General features: G+C 66.9%; 1 protein-coding gene and 1 long non-coding RNA gene across 9 annotated transcripts; one reads left to right on the forward strand and one right to left on the reverse strand.

Annotated features, from left to right (window-relative positions):
• Positions 1 to 248: 248 nt before the first annotated feature.
• On the forward strand, positions 249 to 25,953 carry KMT2D (lysine methyltransferase 2D). 8 transcript variants are annotated; one of them, XM_048928596.1, is made up of 54 exons: positions 249 to 261; positions 1,909 to 1,991; positions 2,098 to 2,224; positions 2,320 to 2,549; positions 2,748 to 2,854; positions 2,973 to 3,135; positions 3,255 to 3,420; positions 3,492 to 3,606; positions 3,691 to 3,857; positions 3,984 to 4,876; positions 5,073 to 5,207; positions 5,287 to 6,131; positions 6,254 to 6,367; positions 6,735 to 6,845; positions 6,938 to 7,042; positions 7,159 to 7,340; positions 7,413 to 7,577; positions 7,810 to 7,919; positions 8,006 to 8,050; positions 8,155 to 8,373; positions 8,451 to 8,594; positions 8,674 to 8,790; positions 8,960 to 9,084; positions 9,237 to 9,426; positions 9,602 to 9,676; positions 10,093 to 10,197; positions 10,346 to 10,516; positions 10,815 to 10,899; positions 10,997 to 11,240; positions 11,549 to 11,632; positions 11,714 to 11,764; positions 11,906 to 13,600; positions 13,835 to 14,008; positions 14,086 to 14,237; positions 14,583 to 16,588; positions 16,746 to 16,869; positions 16,979 to 17,066; positions 17,221 to 17,287; positions 17,401 to 17,633; positions 17,712 to 20,636; positions 20,716 to 20,856; positions 20,934 to 21,098; positions 21,186 to 21,514; positions 21,592 to 21,767; positions 22,151 to 22,302; positions 22,375 to 22,510; positions 22,583 to 22,722; positions 23,070 to 24,240; positions 24,378 to 24,514; positions 24,689 to 24,819; positions 24,913 to 25,198; positions 25,458 to 25,531; positions 25,620 to 25,728; positions 25,842 to 25,953. In XM_048928596.1, exons 2-54 carry the CDS (start codon positions 1,943 to 1,945, stop codon positions 25,932 to 25,934), a joined length of 16,143 nt encoding a protein of 5,380 aa, XP_048784553.1. In that variant the 5' UTR covers positions 249 to 261; positions 1,909 to 1,942; the 3' UTR covers positions 25,935 to 25,953. The 8 variants fall into 8 exon arrangements, with proteins under 8 accessions (XP_048784553.1, XP_048784555.1, XP_048784549.1 ...); XM_048928598.1 differs by lacking the exon at positions 249 to 261 and adding an exon at positions 747 to 770; XM_048928594.1 differs by lacking the exon at positions 249 to 261 and having other exon boundaries at positions 21,186 to 21,336; positions 21,433 to 21,514.
• Positions 24,953 to 26,661, reverse strand: LOC125685520 (uncharacterized). The gene is made up of 3 exons (XR_007373466.1): positions 26,386 to 26,661; positions 25,847 to 26,133; positions 24,953 to 25,030 (listed from the first exon to the last, which is right to left on the reverse strand). It is a non-coding gene; the product is annotated as an uncharacterized LOC125685520 (long non-coding RNA).
• Positions 26,662 to 27,454: the final 793 nt, after the last annotated feature.

Consider the following 27,454-nt stretch of genomic DNA (forward strand, 5'->3'; position numbering starts at 1 on the left):
GCGCTGCGGCCCGAGCCGGCCCTCCCCCTGCCGCCGCAGCGCCGCGCCCTCCTCGCGTCTCCCTCCGCTGAACCCCCCCCTTTCCTCCTCTTCCTCCTCCGCCGCCAAATAGTGCGGGCGCGGCGCCCCCCGACCCGAACGGCGCAACGGACCGGAACGGGGCGGGGCTGCCCGAACCGGGACCTCGGGATCTCCTTTCCTTTAGAAATGGCCGCACCGGGGACCACCTCCCGCCCCGCTCCCGGGGCCCCGGTAGGGCGGGTAAGGAACCGCGAACCGCCGGGGCGGCACCGGGAAGGGCTCGGGTCCGGGTTCGGCTTCGGGTCCGGGGGGGGGGCGGTTCGGTTCGCGGTGGTGGTGGGGGGGGGCCACGTTTTCCTCTCCGTTCCCGGCCTCCCCCCCCCCACCAACCCCCCCCGCCGCTCCCCGGAAGGGAAAAGTCCCCGCGCCGCCGCCGCCCCGCCGCCCCCCGGTTCACCGCGGGGGGATTTTTGAGGAGGGGGCTTTTAAAGGAGGGGGGGGGGGGCGGTGCGGCCTATCCCGGTAACGGAGCTCGGAGCGCGGGGCCCGGGGCTCTCTTTGTGTCCAGGCCCGGTTTTCAGGCCTCGGGTTCCGCTCTCGGTTCGGTTCGCGGTTCCGTTTTGCCCCCCTCCCCCCCCCCACACCCGTTTTATCAGTGTTTCCCCCGCCGCTCCGCGCCTTTCGATCGCAGCGCGGCCGAGCCGGGCGCTGTTGGTGCCGGTGCCCGCTGTAGGCCGCGGCCCGGCCTGGTGAGGCCTTGGGGGGTGGGGGGGGTCCTGGGGGGGTTTTCTGTGTTCTGGGGTTGGGGGGGGGTCGTGTTTTGTGCCCCCCGCCCCCTTTTGAGGGCCGGGGGGGGGTCCTGGGGGGGGTGGTTTCGAGATTGGGGTCACCGGCTTTGGGGGGGGGGGGGGGGGGCGGGATTGCTGCGACCCCCCCGGATCCACGCAGCAAACCCTGCTGCTCCCCCCCCCCATAGAACCCCGTCTTTGGGCCCGGCTCCCCATTGGGACCCCCCTGGTGGGTGCAGCATTTTGGGTGTGGGGACCCTGCTGGATCGGTGGGGTTTGGGGTGGGGGTCCCTTATGGAGCTGCAGGGCCCTGTGATTTGGGCCATTTTCGAGTCTTTTTGCCCAGAAATTTGGGGTGCCCCCCCCCCCCCCCCCCATGTGTTTTGCTCAGTGCTGCAGTAGGGTTTTGCTCACATGGCCCTCGTGGCCCTGATGGGATGGGGAGGGACCTGGTGGGTCAGCGCTGCCTCTGGGGAAACTGAGGCACCAGGGCTCTATTTTTTTTGGGGGGGGGAGGGGGGGGTTCCTCTTGTTGCCACTGTGCTCCCCTCCCCTTTCCTCTTCTGCCCCCCCCTCAGCGCAGTGCTGGTTCTTCTGGAGCACTTTGCCCCTCATAGCCCACGTGTCTGTGTGGGTGCACATGGGTGGCTCTGTGGCAGGGGTCCCGGTGACCCCCCCCCAAACATTGGGGGGAGTGGGGTGGGGGAATTCTCCCCCTCCCAGCTTTAGTGAAGACCCCGATCTGCATGGCCTCTTGGGGGGGGGGATGGGACTGTGCTGCCCTACATACACTGCGCTGCTCCCTGGATATCGCTGTGCTGCGCCCAACCCGGGGGTCTCTGGGGGGGGTGGGGGGGGGGCTTTGGTGTTGGGAGGTGGTCTCCATGGGGCGAAGGGTCTCAGGGACCCCCTGGCCACGTGCACCGATTGCTGCTTGATGCAGGAATAGGGCAGAGGGTCTGAGAGAGGGAATGTGAAGCCATTGGTTCTTCGTTTCTGGGCTGATGCTCTTCTTGTGCCCTCTGGGGGGAGGGGGGCAGGATGGCTCTGTAACCCCCCCCCCAACCCCCCCCAGCTCATGGCTTTTGTGCCCTGGCAGCCGCGGGCCTCTCCAGAGGGACGCAGGAGGCAGAATGGATGAACAGAAACCGCGCAGCGAGGACAAGGACGCGGACGCGCCAGGTGAGCGTGTGGCAGAATGCTGGGGGGGGGCCTGGCGCTCTGCCCCCCAACCCCATGGGGTCGGGATGCCCTTCCCTGCCTGTGCTGATGGCTGCTTTCCCCACAGCCGATGCGGCCGCATCCTCGGAGGAGATGGGGAGCTCTGAGGGGGACCCCCTGAAACCTCCAGAAGGAACGACTGCAGGGCCGGAGCCGGAGAGCACAGACACGAAGGGACCCAGCGGGGCCAGCAGGTGAGGGTGGGAGGTTTGGGGGGGCGACGTGGGGCCGGTAATGGGGTGAGGGGGGGGGGGTTCCGTGTGTCCCTTACGCTCTCCATCCCTCCCAGCACGCCGACCCGCCGCTGCGCCCTCTGCAACTGTGGGGACTGGAGCCTGCACGGGCAGCGGGAGCTGCAGCGCTTTGAGCCGGCGCCCGACTGGTTGGAAGGGCTGGGGGGGCAGCAGCCCCCTGAGGGTCCCGGCGAGGCCCCCCTGGAGCTGGGGCCGGTGGGCGATGAGCTGGCGCAGATCGGCTTCTCGGAGCGGGTGACAGCAGTGCAGCTCTTTGAGCCGACGGGTGAGTGTGGCCCCAGTGCACCTCGGTGACCCCTTCTTGGGGTCATCTCCATCCCGTGGCCCCCTGGGATCCCCCCTCGTCCTTCAGTGCCCCCTGGGGTCCCCCCATCTCGTGGTCCCCGTGGTGCTGCCGTCACCCTGGGGTTCCCCCATCCTTGGTTCCCCCCGGGGTTCCCACCCTCGATGCCCCTCCCTGCAGGGCACTGCTGGGTTCACCGCTGCTGTGCAGCCTGGTCTGCTGGCGTGGAGCAGGACGCAGCGGGGCTGAGCGGCGTGGGCAGAGCCGTTTTCTCAGGGATCTCACAGGTGAGTGGGCTCTGGGCTGGGGCTGGGGGAGGGCTGGGCAGCAGGAGTTCAGCCTGGACCCATCTCTGAGGGTTGTGCAGCGGCGCTCAGCCCTGATCCCTACCTGCTCCGCTTGCAGAAATGTGAACACTGTCAGCGGATGGGGGCCACCATCCCGTGCCGGGCGGCTGCCTGCCCCCATTTCTACCACTTCCCCTGTGCTGCTGCCAGTGGCTCCTTCCAGTCTATGAAGACGCTGCGGCTGCTGTGTCCGGAGCACCTGGGCGATGCGGTGCAGATGGGTGCGTGCTGGGTTCTGCCTCGTGAACGAGGGCCTGGGGGTTACGGGGGCGCAGTCAGGCCTGGCTGCTGGCGTGGCGCCGGCTTTGCTGGTGCCCATCAGCTCTTCTCTCCGGCGCAGAGGACGCACGCTGCGTGGTTTGTGACGGGCCGGGCGACCTGCGGGACCTGCTCTTCTGCACCAGCTGCGGGCAGCACTACCACGGCTCCTGCCTGGACGTCGCCCTGACGCCCCGCAAGCGTGCAGGGTGGCAATGCCCAGAGTGCAAAGTGTGCCAGACCTGCAGGTGAGGATCCCCCGCCGTGGGGATGGGAGCCGGGTGGGAGGGCGGCCCTGACGTCCCACTGTGCCCCGCAGGCAGCCGGGCGAGGACTCCATGATGCTGGTGTGCGAGGCGTGCGATAAGGGCTACCACACCTTCTGTATGGAGCCGGCCATCGAGGGCGTCCCTGCCGACTCCTGGAAGTGCAAGGTGCGCCCTGCCGCCCTGTCCCCGCTTTGTGGGGGAGCACAGAGCTGCCTGCGCCCCCATCTTGATGTGCCCCGTGTCCCCCAGAACTGCCGGCTGTGCTCGGATTGCGGCCGGCGGCCGGCGGAGCTCGACCCAGGCTGCCAGTGGCACCAGAGCTTCTCAGTGTGTGAGGGCTGCCAGCAGCGGCGTGCGGCCAAGGAAGCCGAGGGGGCGCAGGACCGAGCCCCCCAGCTGGAGCCCCCCGCCCAGGCGTGAGTTGGGATGAGAGGACGGCGGGGTCCTGGTTGTTGCCCCCTTTGTGGGATTCCCGCAGCCTTGGAGAACGGGCTGGGGGCTGCGGTCCTGACCCCCCCTCGCCGTGTTTCCCCCCCATCCAGGTTGGCGTCCCCTGAGCGCGGCGAACCGGCCGAGATGCCTGTCCCTGCCCTGGAGCCCGAGGGGCACAGCGAGGAGCTGCAGCATGGGGGGGACCCCAAGGAGGCACCCCCGGGCCGTGAGGAATCTCCCCGCAGCGAGGCGCCCCCTGAAGAGCCGCCCCTTGACAAGTTGCTCCCCGACGAGCTGCCCACCAACACGCAGCCCCCCGATGAGCCACTGCCCCACGTGCTGCACCGCGGCGACCCCCCTCCTGATGAACTGCTGCCCCAGGGCGCTGCCCTGGACGAGCTGCCCCCCAGCGAGGCGCCCTTTGACGGAGCATCTCTGGATGAGCTGCCCCCTGATCCACCTCCCCTCGGCAAATCCCCCCTGGGCGAGGTGCCCCTGCAGGAATTGCCCCCCGACGAGCCGCACCTCGACGAGCTGCCCCTCGAGAAGCCTCCCCCCAGCCAGCCCCCCATCGCTGAGCTTACTCTTGACGAGCTGCCCCTGGACGAGCGGCCCCCCGACGAGCCCCCCGTTGATGAGATGCCCCCTGAAAAAGCACCGCTGGACGAGAAGCCCCTCGAAGAGCAGCCCCCTGGAAAGCCCCCTCTGGATGAGCAGCCCCCCGTTGAGCTGCCGTCTGAAAAGGAGTTACTTGATGAGCGGCCCCCCGAGGAGCTGCCCTCCGAAAAGCCACTGCTGGATGAGTTGCCCCTCGCTGAGCAGCCCCCTGATGAGCCACCCCCCAGCGAGCAGCACCTTGATGAACTGCCTGCTAATGAAGCACCCCTTGATGAGCTGCTGCTCAAGGAGCCGCCCGGCAGCGAGCTGCCACCCCCTGAAGAGCTGCACCCTGAAGATCTGCTCCCCTGCAAGCAGCCTGCTGAGGAGGACCCCAAACCGCCAGGTGAGTGGGGACCCCCTGTGAATCGCTCTTCCCACTCTGTTCCCTGAGGATAAGAGGGTTTCACATTTGGGATTCTTGGTTCGTTGCTTGCTTTCATGCTTTGATGCCATGCTGTGGGGCTCGTGAGGGGCTGGGCATCCAAACTGAATGGTGTAGGGCCTCCTGTGGCCCCCCTGACCCACGCCGCATCCTGCAGGTCTCCTCCCTGAGGTGGCTGCGGCAGAGGAAGCCCCTGAGCTGGCCCCAGAGGTGCCCCCCGAAGAGGAGATGGAGCTGGAGCCAGAGCCATTGCTGCCCCCCGAGATGGCACTGCCGCCCCCTGCTCCTCCAGGTGGGTCTGGGGGCACACAGGGGTGGGGGGGGGTTCTCTGCTGGGGGCTCCATCATCACAGTTCCACTTCCATCCCCAGATCTCTGCGCCGTCTCGCCCGCCCGCCCTCCAGACCCCTCGCCTCACGCCACAGAGGATGATGTGTCTGAGCCCCCCGCCCTGCCTGAGCCCCCCAGGAGCCCCGGCACCACCATGGACACGGAGCCCCCCGGCTCCCCGCCGCCCCCTCTGGGCTCCCCTGCCTGCACCCCGGCCCCTGCTGAGCCCCCCGAGGATGAGGAGATGGAGACGGGCGGTGGAGAGGGCGACTCGGCGAGAAGCCCCCCTGGAGATGGCCCCCGTGCCAGCCCACCCCCAGAGCTGGGGCCCTTCCAGGGCCTGCCTGAGGAAGAAGAGGAGGAGGAAGAAGAAGCACCGAGGCTGGAGCGGGAGGGCACCAGCGGCAGCTCCCCACCGCTGAGTGAGGAGGACGGGCTGGAAGAGGGGCGGGCGGGGGGGAACCCTGAATCCAAGGGATCCCCTCTGCTCCTGGAGCCAGAGGAGCTGGGCCTCGAGACTCCCATGGAAGTGTGCACGGCTGGGGAGAAGCTGCTGGAACGTGGGGACGAGGGGGGTCCTGAGCCCCCTACCCTGCGCCCTCGGCCCGATATCCTCAATGAGATCTCCAACCTGAGCCAGGGGGACACGAGCAGCAGCTTCCCTGGCTCAGAGCCTCTGCTGGGCTCGCCAGACCCCGAAGGTGGGGGCTCGCTGTCCCTGGAGCTGGGGCCGGCCTCAGGCGATGCCAGCCTGCAGAAGGAGGACGCCGGGTCGCTGCCCATGGGCGCTGAGACCGATGACTCGCTGCTCTTCGAGCCAGCAGCCAAAGGGGATGCAGACAAGGGCCGGCGGCGCAGCTCCCCAGGGCGCTCCCGTGTCAAGCAGGTATGGGAGAGACCCCAGCCCACCCAGCAACGCCGGGGCGATGGGGTGGGATGGGGGCTGCGGTGGGTTGTGGTTGGGTCACCCCCCGGTTTGCTATAACCCTCCTCTCCCCTTGGCCTTAGGGTCGCAGCAGCAGCTTCCCTGGGCGGAGACGCCCCCGAGGAGGCTCCCATGGCACCCGGGGCCGGGGCCGTGCGCGCCTGAAGTCGACCACCTCGTCTGTTGACACTTTAGCAGTAAGGCTGGGCTGGGGTAAGGGTGGGGGGTTGGGGTGTCCCTGAGCTGCTGGGTAGCAGGGCTGAGAGCAGAGCGTGTCCCCCTCCGTCCCCATCCCCTCCATCCCAGTCCCTCGGAATGACTCAGGGAGCCCTCAGGGTTCCGATGTGGGGTGGGCTGGGGTCCTGGAGGCAACGCTGTAGGGTGGGGGGCTTCGTCCTACCAGCACAGGGCTGGTGCTGAGCTGGCCTCTGGGGAGAGGGTGGCTGCTGTTGTGTGTGTGTGTGTCTCCATGTCCTTATGGGCCCTGCGCTGTGGCTGTTGCCCACCAAACTGTGTGGCAAGCAGCTGAGGGTCCCTGGGCCTGAGCCCCCTGTCTGCCCTCAGCTCGCTGACGTGGAGAGCTCGCCCAGCAAGGAGGAGGATGAAGATGACGACGACACGATGCAGAACACGGTCGTCCTCTTCTCCAACACCGACAAGTTTGTGCTCATGCAGGTGAGCGGGGCAGCAGGGGGGGCAGCAGGGGGGGCAGCAGGGGGGGCAGGGCCGCATCCCCCCTCCGCTCCCCTCACCCCTCCGTGCTGCAGGACATGTGCGTGGTGTGCGGCAGCTTCGGGCGCGGTGCCGAGGGTCACCTGCTGGCGTGTTCGCAGTGCTCCCAGTGCTACCACCCCTACTGCGTCAACAGCAAGGTGAGCGGGGCTGCGGTCGGCCTCGGGGGCAGCCGGGGGGTCGGTGCTGTGCCCAGACCGTCCTCTATGGCTGGGGCCGCGCCGGCTCTGCCCTGTGCTCACCCTGCTGTCCTCAGATCACCAAGGTGATGCTGCTGAAGGGTTGGCGCTGCGTGGAGTGCATCGTCTGCGAGGTGTGCGGCAAAGCCTCCGACCCGTCCCGGCTGCTGCTCTGCGACGACTGCGACATCAGCTACCACACCTACTGCCTGGACCCGCCGCTGCAGACCGTGCCCAAAGGCGGATGGAAGTGCAAATGGTGCTCGTGGGATCCTTGGGGGAGCGTGGGGAGGTCTTGGGGCCGGTGCTGAACGCCCTGCCCTTTCCCCAGGTGCGTGTGCTGCGTGCAGTGCGGGGCAGCTTCCCCTGGCTTCCACTGCGAGTGGCAGAACAACTACACGCACTGCGCACCCTGCGCCAGCCTCGTCGTCTGCCCCTTCTGCCGCGAGAAGTACGTGGAGGACGACCTGCTCATCCAGTGCCGCCACTGCGATCGGTGAGCCCTGCGGCACGTGGGGCTGGGGGAGCTCGGGGGCGGCTTTCAGCCCCGTTCGTCGCGGTTGGTGCTTGGGTTGGTCGCGTGGCTGCTTTGGAGCTGCGCAGGGCTGCCCTGCTGAGGGAGCGTTGCGGGGTCTGGGCCCAGAGGTTTTCTGCTCCAAAGCTCCCCGGTGGGGGCGGCTGCTCCGTGGGGTGGCTGGGGTGCGTTGATCGTCCCCTGCTGCCCGCAGGTGGCTGCACGCGGCGTGCGACAGCCTCTTCACCGAGGAGGAGGTGGAGCAGGCAGCGGATGAAGGCTTCGACTGCAGCGCCTGCCAGCCCTACGTGATCAAACCGGCAGGTGAGCGCCTGGGGCGGGGGGGAACCCGTGGGGCTGGGGGCTGGGGGGCGCTGAGGACTCACCTTTGTCTGCTTCACCCCCTGCAGCGCCTGTGCCCACGCCAGACATGTTGGCCAAGGCCAAGGAGCCGGGTACGTGTGTGTGGTGCTGCGCTGGGTGCCGTCAGCCCTGCGGGGACCTGGCTGCGCCCCCCGCTGTCTCTTGTCCCCACCAACGCCAGCTTTTGTCCCCGCAGAGCCCCAGTATTTCCGTTTCGAGGGCGTCTGGCTGACGGAGACGGGCATGGCGGTGCTGCGCAACCTCACCATGTCCCCCCTGCACAAGCGGCGGCAGCGCAAAGCCCCTCGTCTGGGTGCCCTGAATGGGGATGGGGGGCTGGAGGGGGGAGACCCCCTGGGTCCCGATGAGAAGAAGGACGGCGACCTGGATGCCGACGAGCTGCTCAAGGCTGAAGGTGCGCCTTCCCCAGTGGGTGAGTTGGGGGAAGGGGCGCTATGAGAACCCGGCTGATGCCCTTTCCCCATCTGACAGTGGGAGTGGAGCACATGGAGTGTGAGATCAAGCTGGAGGCTCCAGCCAGCCCCGACCGCGACGTGGGGGCTGATGTGGACTCGGGGAAGGGGCTGGAGGACCCGGATGAGTGCAAGAAGAGGAAGCGCAAACCTTATCGACCTGGTGAGTGCTGCCCATGGCTGCCCACAGCCCCACGCCTCCCTGGACCCGCTGTGACCTCGGCGTCCTCCTCTGTCCCCAGGCATCGGTGGCTTCATGGTGCGGCAGCGCAAGTCCCACACCCGCCTGAAGAAGGTCCCAGCGGTGCTGGCTGAAGTGGGACGTGAGGGGCTGAGCGCAGAGGGGCACCCAGAGGATGGTAGGGACCCACAGAACCTGTCCCCCACCCCCTTTATGGTGTCCCCCCCATCCCCAGGGATGGAGAGAGACTGGAGGGTGCACTCTGGAGTGCTGTGAGAGCGCCATCCCTGAGCTCTTCCTGCAGCCTTGAGAAGAGGTGGTAACAGGGGTGGTAATGCTGTTTGTAGGAGCTCCAGGGGATCTCCCTGCAGAGGGGGGCCTGGATCCAGGCTCGGCTGAGGGGGACGAGAAGAAGAAACGCCGTGCGCGGAAAAAGAGCAAACTGGAAGACATGTTCCCTCCGTACCTGCAGGTGGGATGGGCAGATGGAAATGGGGTTGGGTGGGAACAAATGGGGATAGGAAAGATGGGGGAGAACCGTTCTGGCCAGGGTGGAGGTGATGGGGTGGCACAGGGCTGCATGGGGGGGGTGCTGGGGTACTGACAGGGGCTCCCACCTTGCAGGAGGCTTTTTTTGGGAAGGCACTGATGGACCTGAGCCGGAAGGCGCTGCTGGCAGCGGGCGGTGTTGGGGACGGAGCTGCCCGCCCCTCCCTGGCTCAGGGTGCCCCACGGCACAAAGGGGACCCCAACGTGGCAGGGGCTCTGCAGGGGACCCCTCTGGAAAGGAGGGAGACCCCCACTCATCCCCGAGGTGAGTCCAGATTGGGGAACGTGAGTCCCAGCTCACAGGGGCTGATAAAGTCATAGGGCTGGGGGGGAGGGGTGGATGGATATCCAGTGGTGCTGGGGGGCGTTTGGGAGGAGATGGGGGGGGTTGTGGCCCCCCTGAGAGGTGCCCAGCCTCACTGAAGCTCTGTGCTTGGAAGGCGATGACAGCACAGACGGCAGCGCCACGGCTCTGGACGATGACGGCAAGGATGTCACGAAGGGCGAAGACCTGGGTGAGCCCTGGGACCCCAACCCCCCCCCCCCCCACACACACATCCTCCCAGGCCCCCAAGTTTGAGTGAGTCCAGCTGGGAGCAAACCAGACTCAAGGCCAAGTCCTCCTGCGGCCTTTGGGAGGAGGGCTGGAGCATTTCCCACCATAGAGATGGGGCTGCTCTATGGTACGGAGTACAGTCTAGGCTGAATGGGACTTCCAGGCTGAACTCTATGGTCTCGCAGGGTGACTCGAAGCTCCGATGATCATAGAGTGTTGTCTAGAGCGCCCCCGGGTGGTGTGGCGCCCTGCCTGCCCTGGGGGTCTGAGAGTTGGTTTTAGGGGCTGCAGGGAGTGGCAGTGGGACCGAGCCTGGGGGGGGGGGGGTGTCCCAGCATGGGGGTCTGAGGGCATCACTCCAACCCCTCCTTGCAGGGACTGATGACCCCAAGGACTCCCCAAACCGTGGGGACGCTGAGAAGCCGGCCACCCCCGGGGAGGGCGCGCTGAGCTCCGACCTTGACAAGATCCCCACGGAGGGTGAGGGCCCACCACCGCCTCCCCATCCCCACCTCCCCACTAGGCGGGGAGAAGAGGAGCGAGATGCCCCCTAGCGCCATCCCTGTGGCTCCTTTCAGCTCCCCTCGGCGTGAGCTTTGGGGCTCATCTCTTTCTTTTCCCTTCACAGAGCTGCCCAAGATGGAGAGCAAAGATGTGCAGCAGCTCTTCAAGGACGTGCTGGGCTCTGCTGAGCGTGGGGAGCAGCCCCTCAACTGCGTGGAGGGCAGCGGTGCAGGGCAGGACCCCGGCCGGGCCCAGCGCCCCTTCCTGCAGGGAGAGCTGCAGCTGCCAGGGCAGGGTGGGTGCACACAGGGTGCAGGAGGGGGGCAGGACTCCCTCTCCCCCATTTGCGCTCAGGGAGCGGATGCTCTGCGTCCTGAGATCCTGGGTTTTCCTCGTTCCTTTAGGAACTGAATTGGAAAAGGTTTGCGAAGGCAGATGGGTGGGATTTTCTGTTGCAGAAGGGATTTCGGGGGTTCGTGGAGGGGACTTTGGATGGTGGAAAGCATTTTTGGGGTGCATTTGGATTGTGTGAAGGTTCCTGGTGTGGGCACAGCCTTACAGCAGGTCTAACAGTGCCGTTCCTTCGCTGGCAGGGAGCGTTTCTCTGGGCTCGCTCTCTGGCTCCGTCTCCTTGGATTCCTATTCGGGAGTCTGCCAGTCCCCGTTCCTCGATAACCGGTACGTGGGTGCCCTGGGAGGTGGCAGCCCCTCACCGTGGGGGCAGACGCGCAGTATTGGGGTTTCCCTTCTCCCCGACTCTTTGCTCCCCACGCAGGGAGCGGAGCGGCTTCTTCAGCCCGGACCACTGTGAGCCCGAGAGCCCCTGGGCCAGCAGCTCTGCTGCCACCACCCCCTCGACCCCCACGACCCCCACAACAGAGGGGGAGGGCGATGGGCTGTCGTACAACCAGCGCAGCCTGCAGCGCTGGGAGAAGGACGAGGAGCTGGGTGAGCTCTCCACCATCTCGCCAGTGCTCTACGCCAACATGAACTTCCCCAACCTGAAGCAGGATTATCCAGGTAGGGCTCTGGAGGGGGTGCGGGGTGGGATGGGTCGTGATGCGATGTGTCACCGTGGGCCCCGTTTGGAGGAGCAAACCCATCTGCTGCGGCGTGGTCCCTGTTTGTAGGAACAAACCCCCCTGCTGTACAGCTGTGGGGCTGAAGACCTTCTTGCAGCGGTGCTGGGGAGCTCAGTGCCAACTCCTTGGTGTTGGTCCAGAAGGCGAGGGGGGTCCTGGGGGGTCCTGAGGTGTCCGGGGTGGGGGGCTCACGGAGCACGGGTTAATGCTGACTTTTTCCTCTTCCTGTGCCCTCTGTTGCTACCGGACTCCCAGACTGGTCGAGCCGCTGCAAGCAGATCATGAAGCTCTGGAGGAAAGTCCCCGCTGCAGACAAAGCTCCCTATTTGGTGAGTGGTCGGGGTGCAACGGGGGTGGGGGGCGCAGGGGCTGCCGGGGCCGCGTGTCAGCTGCCTTCGTGTTTTTGTTAGCAAAAGGCCAAAGATAACCGGGCGGCTCATCGCATCAACAAGGTGCAGAAGGTACGTGCTGCGGCCCGAGGTGCCCGGCGGCCCTGTCCCAGCCCTGGGGGACCTGGTGCAGCCCCTCTTACCCCGCCAGCCCCTTCCCCGGCCCCGCAGGGGGGTGGGCGCACTGCCCTGATGGCCGGGCTCTCTCTGCAGCAGGCCGAGAGCCAGATAAACAAGCAGACCAAAGGGGAGGGACTGCGCAAACCGGAGCGACCCTCGCTGCATCTGCGGATCCCGGTGCCTCCAGGGACGCAGCCCGTCTACATCAGCAGCCCCCCTGCTGCGGGCGAGGGCTTCCTGAAGCCGGGTGCTGGAGGAGGGGGGCCGGAGTCTCCCAGCGAGCTCTTCCTCAAGCTCCCCCCCCAGTCCCCTGCCCAAGTGCCTTCGCACGACCCCTACGGTGCTGCACCCTCCTACGCAATGGAAGCCCGCTTCTCCTCCCCCTTGGGACAGAGCCCCACTTCAGGCGCCGCCTTCCAGCCCTTCCCCAGCCAACCCCTGGCCGCTCCCCGCTCCGTCCCTGGCTCCCAGTCCTCTGATTTCCACCCCACTCCTCCTGGCACCCCCCGGCACCAACCTGGGACCCCCGACCCCTTCCTGAAGCCCCGGTGCCCCTCTTTGGACAACCTCTCGGTGCCGGGGAGCCCCGGCGCCCGTCCTTCCGAAGCTTTGCTCTCTCCCCTTCCTTTTGGGGAGCAGAAGAAGGGCCTGGAGGTGAAGAAAGAGGAAGGGGGGAGCCTGGGGGTCTGCTCGCCCAGCTATACGCCCACCATGGGCTACGGGGACTCCCCGGGTGGCCCTCATCTCTCCGCTGCGGAGCTGAAGGCCGCCGATGTCTTCAAAGCCCCCATGACCCCTCGGGTCTCTCAGGTAGAGCCTCAGAGCCCAGGGCTGGGGCACCGGCCCCCTGACCCCCACCCCTTGGCCCCCTCGCCCCCCGGTCACCCTGATCTCTACCGCCAGTCCCCGTACCCGGACCCCTATGCGCAGCCCCCGCTGACCCCCCGGCCGCAGCCCCCTGCTGATGCCTGCTGCTCCCTGCCGCCCCGCTCGCTGCCCTCGGAGCCCTTTTCCCGTGTCCCTGCCAGCCCCCAGTCCCAGTCCAGCTCCCAGTCCCCGCTCACCCCCCGGCCCCTCTCCAATGAAGCTTTCTGCCAGTCTCCCGTCACTCCCCGTTTCCAGTCCCCGGATCCCTATTCCCAGCCCCCCTCCCGGCCTCAGTCCCGGGATCCTTTCACCCCTTTGCACAAACCCCCTCGGCCCCAGATGCCGGAGCCAGGCTTCAAGCCAGGACCGCTGTCCCACAGCCCGGCGGCCACGGGGGGCTTTGGGGGCACCCTGGCAGGTGAGCCCCACGCCAAGGCACCGGGTGGGCAGCAGCCCCCCTTCACCCGCTCCCCCGGTGCCAGCGTCTTCCCAGGCAGCCAACCCCCCATGCGCTTCACCTTTCCCCCGTCCGTCTCCGAGCCTCTCAAGGGCTCCCCGTCCCACCAACCCCATGGGATCAACAGCCATTTTGTCCCCGGTAAACCCCAGAGCTCAGCCTACACCTCGTCCCCTGCTTTCCACCAAGCCAGCAGCCCGCTGGGCACTGGGGCTTCTGACCCCTCTTACAGCCTCTCACCCCTCCGGCCGCCGTCTGTGCTGCCCCAGCAGCCCCCCGCTGCCCCCCAGCAGCCAGATGCCAGCATCGCCTTCCTGCCCCGAGCTGCAGTGGGGGCTGATAAGAGGGAGGAGGCGGCTGCGGGGCTCTCGGCACCCCCAAACCGAGACCTGGCCGAGCTGCCTGGTGGGCAGGACGGGGCCGTGGGCACCATGAGTCAGTCGGAGCTGGAGAAGCAGAGGCAGGTGAGGGCTCACCGATGGTTGCATTGCATCCCTTTGTGTTTGGGATGGGTTGGGAGGGAGCAACGTGGGTCTCTGTAGTCGGTGATGGATCCCCAAAGCCACGCAGGGGCGAGGGCAGCAGGGGGGGGCGGTGGGGTGGGACAGCTGAGGGTCTGCTCGTGCTTTGTGCGTGGTTTGGGACGGATGGGTCTCGCTTTGTGCCCTTCCTCACCCCCAATGTTTGCGTCCTCCCAGCGCCAGCGCCTTCGCGAGCTGCTCATCCGTCAGCAGATCCAGCGCAACAGCCTGCGGCAGGAGAAGGAGAGCGCAGCAGCAGCCGCCACGCCGTCCCCATCAGGCTGGGCTCCGGATTCCAGCAGCCAGCCCTACGAGCTGAGCCGCACCATGACCACCTACCAACCACCACAGGTAGGGTGGAGGCACGGCGACGCGGCACGGAGGTTGGGGGTGGATGTGTGGGGTGATGCCGCGGCCTTCTCTCCTAGGATAAGAGTCTCCTGGGGACGCTGGCCACTGCAGCCAGCAGTGGGAAGCTGCCTGGCTCCGTCATGGTGCAGACAGCCACGTTTGTGCAGGATGAGAGGCTCTCCCGGCCCCCGCCAGCTGCCACGCCGGCTGCGATGGACATCAATGGGAGGTGAGAGCTGTGGTTGTGGGCAGGCAGCGGGGCTGGGGGCTCCCCTGGGTGGGGATGGGGGGAGCAGAGAGGTGCGCGCCGGCGGTGTTTGTAGGATTTGATGTGGGGAGATGGGGCTGTGGTGGCTTTGTGGGGTCCTCGAGGGGGTCAGGATGTCATGGGGTGTCTGTGAGCGGTGGGTTTGTGGCCATAGCAGCGCCGCTGGGGTCGAGACAACTATGGGGCATCCCACGCACGGTGGGTTTGGGGCCATGCGGTGCCACGGGGTCACAATGCCGTGGGATGTGCTGTGTGTGCGATGGGTTTGGGGCCGTGGCAGCACCCCAACACCGCGCCGTCTTGCAGGGCGGCAGTTGGGCCCCCGCAGGCCTTCTACCCCCGTGGAGTCTTCCCAGCGCTGTCCCCGCAGCAGCACCTCTGGCAGCAGCAGCAGCAGGCAGCCCTGCGTCTTCCCGTCGCCTCTCGCTTCGCTCCCCCGGCCGCCAGCACCCCTGTGGGCAGCCTGGGCGCCCGCCTACCAGCACCCACCGAGCCGCTGCCCGCGACCCCCGGCACCCTGGGTGCTCCCTTCATCGAGCTGCGGCACAACGTGCAGAAGGGACCCGCCGGGATCGTGGGCTCCCCCTTCACCCCCCAGCCCCCCCGGCCTCGTTTTTTCCTGCCCGGTGAGGAGGGCGCCCCGCAGCCCCTCTGCGCCCCGGTGGTGCCCATGCAGGCGCTCCCTGCCCCGGCGCTGCAGCCCCAGAAGATGCCGGTGGTTCCGCTGCCTCCTGCGTCGCCGCAGGGCGCCGAGATGAGCAACAGCCACCACCAGCTGCACGCCAAAGCGGCGCCCCCCGCCCCGCTGCCCACCCCTGGCCTGGATCTGCAGCACGTCCCCCCGCGCCCGCTGTCTTCTGGCTCTGCTCTGCGCCCCGATGGCACCAAGGACGGCGCGGCTCCGGCCCCGGGGAAAAGCCACCTGAACCTGGAGGGCGGGCGGCTGCCCTGTGAGGTGCCGGTGGAGCCCGACTTGGACGACGACTTTGGCTCCCACAAGGACTTGGAAGACGACGACGATTTGGCAAACCTGAGCCTGGATCCGGACGTGGCCAAAGGGGACGACGATTTGGGCAACCTGGACAGCCTGGAGACGGCGGATCCCCACCTGGACGACCTGCTGAACGGCGACGAGTTCGACCTGCTGGCTTACACCGACCCCGAGCTGGACACCGGCGACAAGAAGGACATCTTCAACGAGCACCTGCGCCTGGTCGAGTCGGCCAACGAAAAGGCTGAGCGCGAGGCGCAGCTCAAGACGGAGCCGACGGGACCCAGCTTGAAGCTCCCCGACCCCGGGGATGGCAAAGAAGCGGCGCCGACGGCGGAGGACCGCGATGTGCCCAAAGAGGGGCTGGGGCCCGGTGCCGCGCTGCCCCCAGACCCAACCTTCAAGGCACAAAGTCTGGAGGCGAAGGCGGCCGCGCCGCCCTCCGACATCAAACCCAAACTGGAGGATGGGTGTCTGAAGACCTCGCCTTGTCAGTTCACCACCGGCAGCTCCGAGCGGCTCCCTGTCAAGTCAGAGGCCCTGCAGGGCACAGATAAGATCTCTGCGTCGCTGGGGCTGAGCCTCAAACCCAGCCAGGCCCTTCTGAGCCCCGGTGCTGGCCCCGCTCGCCTTGGCTTGACTCACTTCCCAAGCAGCGGCTCCACGCTGGACAAGGACCCATATGGCGGCACGGGGCGTGGGCTGGCCCCTGCCCAGCTGGGCAGCCAGAGCAACCCCTTGTTGGAGAAATTCGAGCTGGACAGCGGGGCTCTGGGGCTGGGCAGCACCCGGCACTCGCCTGCCGACGAGCTGGACAAGATGGAGAGTTCCCTGGTGGCCAGCGAGCTGCCCCTGCTCATCGAGGACCTCCTGGAGCACGAGAAGAAGGAGCTGCAGAAGAAGCAGCAGATGTCTGCCCAGCTGCCGCGTGGTGCCGCGCAGCTCCCCGCCCCTGGGCACCCCATGCTGCACGCGGCCACGCAGCCCCTGGAGGCGCAGCCCCCCCGCCTGGGCACCCCGCAGCCCCCCCTGCAGCTGGGGCTGGTGGCCAGACCGCAGCTGATGCCGCCGCAGCCCCCGCGCCTCGGGAACCCCCAGCAGGGCCCGGCGCTGGGACCCCACATGGGCATGGCCTCCGGGCAGCCCCACGTCCTGGCTGCCCCCCACGGCGTGCAGGTGGCCTTGGCGCAGCCGCAGCAGAGCCAGCAGCAGGTGCTGGTGCAGAAGCCGATGGCCGGGGTGCAGCCGCCCGCCCTGGGCCTGAAGCCCCCCCAGCTTGTCATGCAGCAGCAGCTGGCCAACAGCTTCTTCCCAGACACAGGTAGGTGTTGCCTCGGTCCTTGGTTGGGGTGGTTGGGTTGCCTCTCAGAGGCCCTTGTGGGTCGGAGATGTGGGGCTGCGGCCCGGCCTGGGGGCTCGCAGAGTCGTCCCTGGGTGACTGCAGACAGGGATTAATTCCAGCCCGTCTCTTCTCGCAGACCTGGACAAGTTTGCTGCCGAGGACATCATGGACCCCATCGCCAAAGCCAAGATGGTGGCACTGAAGGGCATCAAGAAGGTGATGGCGCAGGGCAGCATTGGGGTGGCCCCGGGGATGAACAGGTAAGGGGCGCAGCGGGGTGCGGGGCGGGGGGGACGCGTCGGCTGCATCTCATCCTTTGTCTCCTTGTCTCATCTCTGCGTCTCCTCCTTTCTCTCTGTCTCCCCAAAGGCAACAGGTCTCCCTGCTGGCCCAGCGGCTCTCGGGAGGCCCGGCTGCCTCAGAGATGCAGAACCACATGCTGGCGGGGAGCGGGCAGGTGAGTGGGATGCAGCGGGGCTCAGTGCCGGAGTCCCTGCTGGGTCGGAGCTGCGTAGGCCGGCAGCTTTGTATTCCCTGGGTAACTGGGGGCTGTGGGCAGGGAATGGGGTGCGGAGGAGGGGGCGCAGCGCTGACGTCCTTCTCTGTTCCAGGAACGGAGCGGCGCTGACCCGGCCCAGCCTCGCCCCAACCCTCCCACCTTTGCTCAAGGCGTCATCAGTGAGTAATGAGGGGGGCTGGGGGTCAGGGCCTCATCCTCCCCTATGGGCTGAGCTGAGCCGGGCTCCGGAGCTGGGACCCTGCTGAGCTGAGCCCCCTTGTGCCCCCCGCAGACGAGGCCGACCAGCGGCAGTACGAGGAGTGGCTCTTCCACACCCAGCAGCTCCTGCAGATGCAGCTGAAGGTGCTGGAGGAGCAGATCGGCGCGCACCGCAAGTCTCGCAAAGCGCTCTGCGCCAAGCAGCGCACGGCCAAGAAGGCCGGCCGGGAGTTCCCCGAGGCCGATGCGGAGAAGCTGAAGCTGGTGACGGAGCAGCAGAGCAAGATCCAGAAGCAGCTGGACCAGGTAGGGGGGCTCTGAGGGTGGGCTCGAGTCCCTGGCGATGCCCCGCCGCTCACACCACGCTGCCGGCCCCCCCTGCAGGTGCGGAAGCAGCAGAAGGAGCACACCAACCTGATGGCCGAGTACCGCAACAAGCAGCAGCAGCACCAGCACCAAGCCTCGGCCGTCATGGCCCTCAGCCCCTCGCAGAGCCCCCGCCTCGTGTCCAAGCTCCCCGGGCAGCTCCTCTCAGCGCACGGCATCCAGCAGCCTGCGGGGGCTGTGGTGGGGGCCCAGGGGCTCGGCCAGCAGCAGGGGCAGCCCGGGGGGCTGCGGCTGCCCCAGGGCGGCGTGTCCATGGCCGTGCAGCAGGGGCTGTCCTTCATGGGCCAGCAGGCAGTGGGGAACGCTCCGGTGCCCGGCGCCTCCAATGCTTTCTTCTCTGGGAACCCCGCGCTCCGTGGGCTGACCGCAGACGGCCGTCTGATGCAGGAGAGGCAGCTGCAGAGGATGCAGCTGGCCCAGAAGCTGCAGCAGCAGCAGAGCATGCTGGGGCAGGTGTCACTGCAGCAGCAGCAGCAAGGCGTCATGGGCCAGGTGTCGATGCAGCAGCAGGGCGTTATGGGCCAGGCGTCGATGCAGCAAGCGGGGGTGATGGGCCAGGCTTCAATGCAGCAGCAGGGCGTCATGGCACAGGCGTCGATGCAGCAGCAGGGCATGATGGCACAGGCATCCATGCAGCAGCAGCAGCAAGGCATCATGGCACAGACGATGCAGCAGCCCGGTGTCATGGGACAAGCATCCATGCAGCAGCAAGGTGTCATGGGACAAGCAGCAATGCAGCAGCCCGGCGTTTTGGCACAGAGCTCGATGCAGCAGCAGGGCGTGATGGCACAGAGCTCCATGCAGCAGCCTGGCATGATGGCACAGACGCCGATGCAGCAGCCTGGTGTTATGGGACAAGCCTCCATGCAGCAGCAAGGGCTCCTGGCCCAGACGTCGATGCAGCAGCCCGGCGTTATGGCGCAGGCCTCGATGCAGCAGGCAGGGGTGATGGGACAAGGCTCCGTGCAGCAGCAGCAGCAGCAGGGTGTCATGGCGCAGACCTCAATGCAGCAGCCGGGCCTCATGGGACAAGGCTCCATGCAACCAGCAGCCATGGTAGGGCAGCCCAGCTTGCTGGGGCAGCAGCAGCAGCCGGCAGCCGCCCCGCAACCAGGGGCCGTGGGGCAGCCCATGGTGCCCAAGCAGCCGGGGCTGATGGGCAGCCAGCAGGGCCTGTTGGTGCAGCAGCTTTCCCCGCAGCAGCAGCAGCAGCAGCAGCAGCAGCAGCCAGGCTTGCTGGGCCATGGGCCAGGGCTGCAGCACCAGGCGGTGCTGGGTCACCCCGCACCCCAGCGGCAGGTCCTGCTGGCCCCCCACCAGCAGCGGGTGCTGGGCTCGCCGCAGACTCCGGGGATGCTGGGCCACCGGCTGGTGCTGTCCCAGCAGCTGGGGCAGGCGCGGGCGCTGCTGGCCCCACAGCAGCAGAACTCGGGGGCAGCAGCCCAGCAGGGCCTCCTGGGGCTGGGCCAGGGGCAGCCCCCGATCCAGCACTTTCCGCAGCACGGGGCGATGGGCCAGGCCCCCTCTGTGCTGCACCTGAGTCAGGGAATGCAGTCGGCCCCGGCGGTCCTGGCTGCCAAGGAGCAGCCTGGAGGAGCAGAGGGCGGTGCTCTGCCCACCGAGGGCAGCGAGAGCGGGGGGCAGCTGCACGGAGGGGAGCAGCAGGGCCCCCCCAGCGCCGCAGGGCTGGGCGAGCCCCAAGCTCCCAAACACCAGGCTGAGCTGGGGCAAGGGCAGCAGCTCCTCCTGGGCTCCCCTCAGCCGGGGGTCCTGGGCTCCGTGCCCACCCAGCCGGGGTTGCGGGCAGCTGCCGCCCCGGGCGCCCTGCTCGTCCCACCGCAGAGCCCAGGGGCCCCTCGTCCTGAGCCACATGGGGACCCGGCGGGGGCTGCAGAGCCGGGTAAGGGGGGGGTGGGCACCCAGCAGGGCCAACCGCAGCCCCCACGGCTCCAGAGCCCCAAAGCGGGGCCGGTAGCGCAGCCAAGCGGAGCCACCACGCTGCCCCCAGGTCTGTTGGGTCAGGTCCCAGGGCCGCTGATGGGGCAGATCCGGGCGCAGCTCCAGGGGGTCCTGGCCAAGAACCCCCAGCTGCGGCACCTGACGCCACAACAGCAGCAGCAGCTCCAGGCTCTCTTGGTGCAGCGGCACCAGCAGAGCCTCCTGCAGCAGAGCCAGGCGCTCCGTCAGCCCGGCCCCTTCGCTGGGCAGCCCCCAGAGCACGGCTCCCAGGCGCGTCAGCCCCCCCGCCCGCTGGGACCCCTCTTCCAGGCCCGGGCGGGGGTCCCAGTGGAGGAGCAGGGGGCACGAGGGCAGCCCCCCGCAGCACAGCAGCCCCTGGCTGAGCTGGTGCAAGCAGCCCTGGCTGCCCGTGGTCCCCAGCCCGGCCTTGTTCAGCTCCCCACGCCCCCGGCGCCCTCATCCCTGGCTGTGGGCTGCGCCCCCCTGCAGCTGGCCAGCCCCGAGCAGAGTCCCCAAGAGCCAAAGAAGATGTCACCGGGGGTCCCGGCCTCGGCCCCCAGCCCCGCAGAGCAGGGGCTGGCACCCGATGCGACGCGCTGGGACCCCGAGGTGCCCGCTGCAGACCCAGCCGACCCCAGTGAGACCCGCGTCAATGGGGCCGAGCCCCCCCGGGTGCTGGTGAAGCAGGAGCCGAAGGAGGAGGCGGCAGCGGTGGCGCAATGCGAGACGGATGGGGATGAAGCGGCCAAACCGGAGGCCAATGGGGAGCCTGGGGCTGCCCAAGGCAGCGGCCCACTGGTGCCGGGTGGCCGCTCCGAGGCCGGGCACCTCCTGCTGCAGAAGCTGCTGCGGGCCAAGAACGTGCAGCTGTCAGCGCAGTGCCCAGGAGAGCTGAACGGGCACGCGGAGAACCGGGGTGCTGGGATGGAGCCGCGGCCACAACCGGCGCCGCTGGGCCGGGAGGTGAGCGGGGCGCTGCGGGAGGGGGGCCGGGGCGGTCCTGGGGCCGGGCTCCGCATGGCTTTTCTTGTTTGTCCTCCAGGACCCTTCCATCGCCCGCAAGCCGGTGGCCGCCAAACCCAAGCGGGTGCAGAAGGGCAACGAGAGAGTGCCGGCCTCCCGCAAGAAGCTGCGCAAGGACGAGGGGCTGCGCCCCGGGGAGGCGCTCATGAAGCTGAAGCAGGTATGGGGCGGCGGGCTGGGGGACACCGCGTCCCTGGCACGGAACCGTTCCCAACCCGCATCCCCTCCCTGCCCCAGGAGCTCTCTCTGCTGCCTCTGACTGAGCCGACCATCACGGCCAACTTCAGCCTCTTCGCACCCTTCGGCAGCAGCCCCATCAACGGCAAAAGCCAGCTGCGTGGCGCCTTCGGCAGCGCCGTGCTGGACAGTGTGCCCGACTACTACTCCCAGCTGCTCACCAAGGTGAGGGGGGCTGTCCTGCACCTCCACTGCGACCCGGGGCAGCCCTGGCTCACATCGACCCTCTCGCGCTCCCCTCTCTCCCCCCAGAACAACCTCAGCAACCCACCCACGCCGCCCTCCTCGCTGCCCCCCACGCCACCCCCCTCCGTGCAGCAGAAGATGGTGAACGGTGTCACGGCTGCCGAGGAGATGGGTGAGCAGCCCAAGGACGCCGACTCGGCCCGTGAGCCCCAGAAAGGTGAGCGTGGATGGTGCAGGGCGCCGCAGCCCCGTAACACCGCCTGCCCCCCGGCCCCTTCATCCCCTTCATCCCCTTCGTCCCATCCCTATGCAGACACGCCGGCTGTGGAAGTGAAGAGCGTGGATCTGCTGGCAGCTCTGCCCACCCCTCCGCACAACCAGACTGAGGATGTCAGGTGAGCCGTCCCCGTGGGTGCCATCAGGCCCTGCTGCGGGGGGTGTTGGTGCGGCTGTGACGTCTGTGTCCCCGTAGGATGGAGAGCGACGATGACAGCGATTCCCCCGACAGCATCGTCCCTGCCTCGTCCCCTGAGAGCGTGCTGGGCGAGGAGCTGCTGCGCTTCCCCCTGCTCAGTGAGGCCAAACCGGAGCTGGAGGAGCGCGTGCTGTCCCCCATCATCCCCATCATCCCCCGCGCCAGCATCCCAGGTGGGCATGGACCGGGCGGGGGGGGGATTGGAGCACCTAGAAGGGATTTATGGGGTTTGGGGACCTGCAGGAGTGGTGCAGGAGATCCCCTAGGATCCACTTCTGGTGGTGTTTCTTGGGGATTGGGGTGCGTGGAAGGGATCTGTGGTGTGTATGGAGCAGGGGGGCAGAGCAGGCCCACAGGTTCCCCTCTCAGTAGCATTTCTGGGGAATGGAGGCACTGTGAAGTGGATTTGTGGGCTTTGCAGACCAGGAGGGACAAAGTGAGGCTGAAGGGTCTCCTAGGACCTGCTGCAGCAGTGTGCCAGGGGGAGCCCAGGGCATCTAGGGGGGCTGGGGGCAGCGGGGGTCTGGGTGACTCTGACCCCTTCTCCCCATCCTAGTGTTCCCCGACACGAAGCCCTTTGAAGCCACGGAGCCCTTTGGGGCAGCACCCCCAGGGAAGGTGGGGATGGCCGGCCCGGGAGCCCCGTGGGAGAAGGGCAAGAGCAGCGAGGTGTCCGTCATGCTGACGGTGTCTGCAGCAGCTGCCAAGGTGAGCAAAGGGACGGGACGGGGGGTCCCCAGGCCGCGACACACGGACCCACCGCATCCCTCCTTCCCCCAGAACCTCAACGGGGTGATGGTGGCCATGGCTGAGCTGCTGAGCGTGAAGATCCCCAGCTCCTACGAGGTGCTGTTCCCTGATGGCCCCATGCGAGCGGCGGTGGTCGAGGCTAAGAAGGTGGAGACGGACATGGCTGGTGAGCATCTGCCTTATCCCTGCGCTCCCCTTCCCCGTGCTGGGCTCTCTGCCACCATCTGTCTCTTTGCAGGGATGCTGGGTGGCAAGGAGAAGGTGGTGCTGGCCGGGAAGGTGCCGGAGAGCAGCTCTGAGTGGCTGAAGCAGTTTGATGCAGTGCTGCCAGGGTACAGCCTGAAGGGCGAGCTGGACCTCCTGACGCTGCTCCGACAGGTCAGCGGGGTCCCCAGGATGGCGGGGGGGACGGGGGTCTCTGTGACCACAGAGGAGGGGTGGGTGGTCAACACGGGGCTGTGGTCGTGCCGTGAAAATGGCAGAGGGTTTTGTGTGTGCCTGTGTGAGGCTTTGGCTGCAGGGGGAACGGGAAGGGGGCTGAGGGGGGGGGGTCTCTGCAGGACTGAGGTTTCCCGGCGGCCCCCTGTCGCTGCAGGAGGGGTGGGAATCTCCTCGCAGGGTTGGGAATGCGGCGGGGTTCCCTGAGGTCCTTGTGGGGTGTCGTATGGGGAGGTCGAGAGCGGGACTCCATGGGGTGCTCTGACCCCCCGCCCCCCGCGCTGCAGGAGAGCCCCGTCCCCGAGAAGACGCTGCGCCACGGCTACGTCAACAACGTCTCCAACCTGGACGTGCGGCAGCTCTCCGTGATGCCCCAGGAGCCCTCGCCCCCCCTGTCCCCTTCCGTCCCCTCCCCATCCAGCCCCACGGAGGCCGCCAGGGTCCCTGACCCCGAGGCTGCCCACGAAGCCCCCCCGGCCCCCTCCTCGCCGCTGCCCCCCGCCCCTTCTCCGGCTCCCAGGGAAGAGGGCCCCGCAGCCCCCCACTCCCCGCCCCGCTTCAAGCCCCGCTCGCGGCCGCCGGAGGACGGAGACGAAGCGCGGCCGCGGCTCAAGAAGTGGAAGGGGGTGAGGTGGAAACGGCTGCGGTTCCTGGTGACCATCCAGAAGGGGGGGGCCAAGCGGGACGGCGACAAAGAGATCGCCGAGTTCATCGACAAGCTGGGCACCACGCTGCGCCCTGAGAAGGTGCCGCGCGACCTGCGCCGCTGCTGCTTCTGCCACGAGGAGGGCGACGGGGCGACGGACGGCCCGGCCCGCCTGCTCAACCTCGACCTGGACCTCTGGGTCCACCTGAACTGCGCCCTGTGGTCCACCGAGGTGTACGAGACGCAGGGAGGGGCGCTGATCAACGTGGAGGTGGCCCTGCACCGCGGCCTGCTCACCAAGTGCTCCCTGTGCCAGAAAACCGGCGCCACCAACAGCTGCAATCGCATCCGCTGCCCCAGCGTTTACCACTTCGCCTGCGCCATCCGCGCCAAGTGCATGTTCTTCAAGGACAAGACCATGCTGTGCCCGCTGCACAAGCTGAAGGGGCCCTGCGAGCAGGAGCTGAGCTCCTTCACCGTCTTCCGGCGCGTCTACATCGAGCGGGACGAGGTGAAGCAGATCGCCAGCATCATCCAGCGTGGCGAGCGGCTGCACATGTTCCGAGTGGGCGGCCTGGTCTTCCACGCCATCGGGCAGCTGCTGCCCCATCAGATGGCCGACTTTCACAGCGTCACCGCTCTCTACCCCGTGGGCTATGAGGCCACGCGCATCTACTGGAGCCTGCGCACCAACAACCGCCGCTGCTGCTACCGCTGCACCATCTGCGAGAACAACGGGCGGCCCGAGTTCGTGGTGCAGGTCATCGAGCAGGGCCTGGAGGATTTGGTCTTCTCCGACTCCTCGCCGCAGGGTGAGCGACGGGGAGCCGCCGCTGCTGTCCTCCGTGCCGGCGTGGCCGTTGGGCTCGGCGTCGTGCGGGGAAGGGGAGGATGTGGCGATGATGTGGGTCTGTGCTTCGTGTGGCTCAGCGCCGTTTCCTTTTGGCAGCTGTGTGGAACCGGATCATCGAGCCGGTGGCGATGATGAGGAAGGAGGCCGACATGCTGCGGCTCTTCCCCGAGTATCTGAAGGGCGAGGAGCTCTTCGGCCTCACGGTGCACGCGGTGCTGCGCATCGCCGAGTCGGTGGGTGCCAGGGCCGGCTGGGTGGGGGTCTCGCATTGGGAAGGGAAGGGAAGGGAAGGGAAGGGAAGGGAAGGGAAGGGAAGGGAAGGGAAGGGAAGGGAAGGGAAGGGAAGGGCTGCTGGGGCGTCGCAGTGCTGCTGTTTGACCCCCTGTCCCTCTGCCCCCTCCCCGCAGCTGCCTGGTGTGGAGAGCTGCCAGAACTACTTGTTCCGTTACGGCCGCCATCCGCTCATGGAGCTGCCGCTGATGATCAACCCCACCGGCTGCGCCCGCGCCGAGCCCAAAATCCTCACCCACTACAAACGGTGAGCTGTGGGGGGGCCGCACCGCTGCCATCATGGATCCTTGGGGGGGGGGATCCCTCCTTTCTGACCCAACCCCCTCTGGTTCTTCCCAAGGCCGCACACCCTGAACAGCACAAGCATGTCCAAGGCTTACCAGAGCACCTTCACGGGCGAAACCAACACGCCGTACAGCAAGCAGTTTGTGCACTCCAAGTCCTCCCAGTACCGCCGCCTGAAGACGGAATGGAAGAACAACGTGTACCTGGCGCGGTCCCGCATCCAAGGCCTGGGGCTCTACGCCGCCAAGGACATCGAGAAGCACACCATGGTCATTGAGTACATCGGCACCATCATCCGCAACGAGGTGGCCAACAGGCGGGAGAAGATCTACGAGGAGCAGGTGGGGGTCTGGTGGGGCAGGGGGGGTGGGGGGGCATCCAGTGGGGCGCAGGGGGTGCTGGTTGGGGTGGGTGGGGGTCCGGTGGGGCACAGGGGGGTTCTGGTGTGGAGCGGTGGGTCTCAGATTGGGATGTGAGAGTCTCCATTCTGGATCAGGGGGCTCTGATCGGGGCATGGGGGACAGAGAGGCTCTGTGAGGATGAGGGGACCTCAGGGCAGCCGTGACCCCCTTCCTCCCCCCCCTCTTTTTTCCTCACCAGAACCGTGGCATCTACATGTTCCGTATCAACAATGAACACGTCATTGACGCCACGCTGACGGGGGGCCCGGCCAGGTGAGCACAGAACAACGCATCCCCCTATAGAGGGACCCCCGGTGCCTCCCCCCACCCGGTGCTGATACCTCTGTAACCCCCCCCCCAGGTACATCAACCACTCGTGTGCCCCAAATTGCGTGGCCGAAGTCGTGACCTTCGACAAGGAGGACAAAATCATCATCATCTCCAGCCGGCGCATCCCCAAAGGGGAGGAGGTCAGGAGGAGGGGGTGGGAGGGGGCTCAGGGGGTCTGGGGGCCTCAGGGGGGGGGAATGCAGGGCTGAGATGTTGGGGTACAGCAGCGCATGACTCCCTGTTCCCCCCCCAGCTCACCTACGACTACCAGTTCGACTTTGAGGACGATCAGCACAAGATCCCCTGCCACTGCGGAGCCTGGAACTGCAGGAAGTGGATGAATTAAACGGGGAGGAGGAGGAAACAGAAAGAAATGACAGAAACGAAACAAAACCGCGTCGTCCGTGGCGCCAACACGGAGCCGGGGGCCTCGGGGCTCTGCCTGCATCGGGGCTGCGGAGATGGCAGGAAGGCTGGGAGCACGGAGGGCCGAGCGGGACGGATGGACGGACAGACGGACAACTCAGGGTTTTCTTTGCTTCGTCCTGCAAGGAACACAAAGGGGGGGGGGTCCAGCAAGCCTCCCCCCCCCCCCCCCAGCCGTATCCCACCCCCCCCCCCCAAAATGGGGAGCTGCAACGAGTTGGGAGCCGCCAGCTTGGCTGAGGATTGGATTTTTATTTTTTAGAAACAAAACGAAAAAAAAGAAAGAAAAAAAAAAAGAAAAAAAAGAAAGAAAAAAAAAAACCCAACCAACCAAACCCACGAAACTGAATTAATATTTGCTCGCTAATTACCAAGGTAACAAAGACTCCTTGAGCTCGACAATCCGGGCTCTGCTCCGTCGTCGGCGGCTGTCAGAGCTCCGCTCGGTTCCTTTTTCGGATCTCTTTTTGTTTGTGAGTGTGGATGAGACCCCGGAGCGCCGCCGTGGGCCCCGCAGACACGAGGAGCTTCTGCACCCAAACCTACCTCATTTGACGTCTTAGATTCGCTTCTTTTGTGTTGTTGGTTTTCCTTTTTTCCTTTTCTTTTTGTTTTCTCTCGTTGGTTTTAAATGTGAGCCCCAACCCCCCCCCCCCCCCCCCCCCGTTGGTGCCCGCCATCCTCATGGAGAAAACCCTCAGGGTGGGGGAGATGGGGGCCCCCACCCTCATCCCAGTGCTACAGTGTGAGGTTGGGGGGGGGGGCACCGCTCCCCCCATAAAGCTATGGGGGGGCACCCTATTGCCCCCCACGCTCCGCTGTCGGGGTGGGGGGGGAAGGTTATTTATCTATTTATACCTTATATTGTATATAATATGGGGTGGGGTGGGGGCTCTTTGTGCTCTGAGTGGGGGGTGCAGGGGATGGGGGGGGGGTGGCTGAGCTCCGAGGGGCAGCGATGGAGCAGCGTGTGGGCATTATGCAGCCCCCGGCCCCAAGGGGGGGGGGGGGCTGTTTGTAACCCCCCTCCCCTTTCCACCCCCCCAACCCCCCAATGCACCCCCAGGGCTCAAGGGGGGGCTCTTAACGCACAAACGGGCAGCGGGGGGGGGCTGGCCCTTTATTGGGGGGGGGTCCGACCCCTGGGGGGGGCCCTGTGCCGGTGCGGGGGGGGGGGGGGGAGGGGCCGGGCGGGGCCGTTGTTTTAAAGCTGCTTCCGCAACTCGTCAAAAAAGCTGCAGAAAAAAAAAAAAAAGAAAAAAAAAAGAAAAAAAGGTTTTAAGGTTTAAAAGAAAGAAGGAAAAAAAAACCAAAAAAAAAAGAGGGAAAAAAGGAAAAAAAAATAATAAAAAAAAATTAATAAAAATGAATTTAAAAAGAAAAAAAAAAAAAAAAAAAAGATAAATAAAAAACGACCCGAGGGGGGAAATGGGGGATGAT

The sequence above is a fragment of the Lagopus muta genome, chromosome 28 (genome assembly GCF_023343835.1).
Source record: "Lagopus muta isolate bLagMut1 chromosome 28, bLagMut1 primary, whole genome shotgun sequence".
Lineage (NCBI taxonomy): Eukaryota > Metazoa > Chordata > Aves > Galliformes > Phasianidae > Lagopus > Lagopus muta.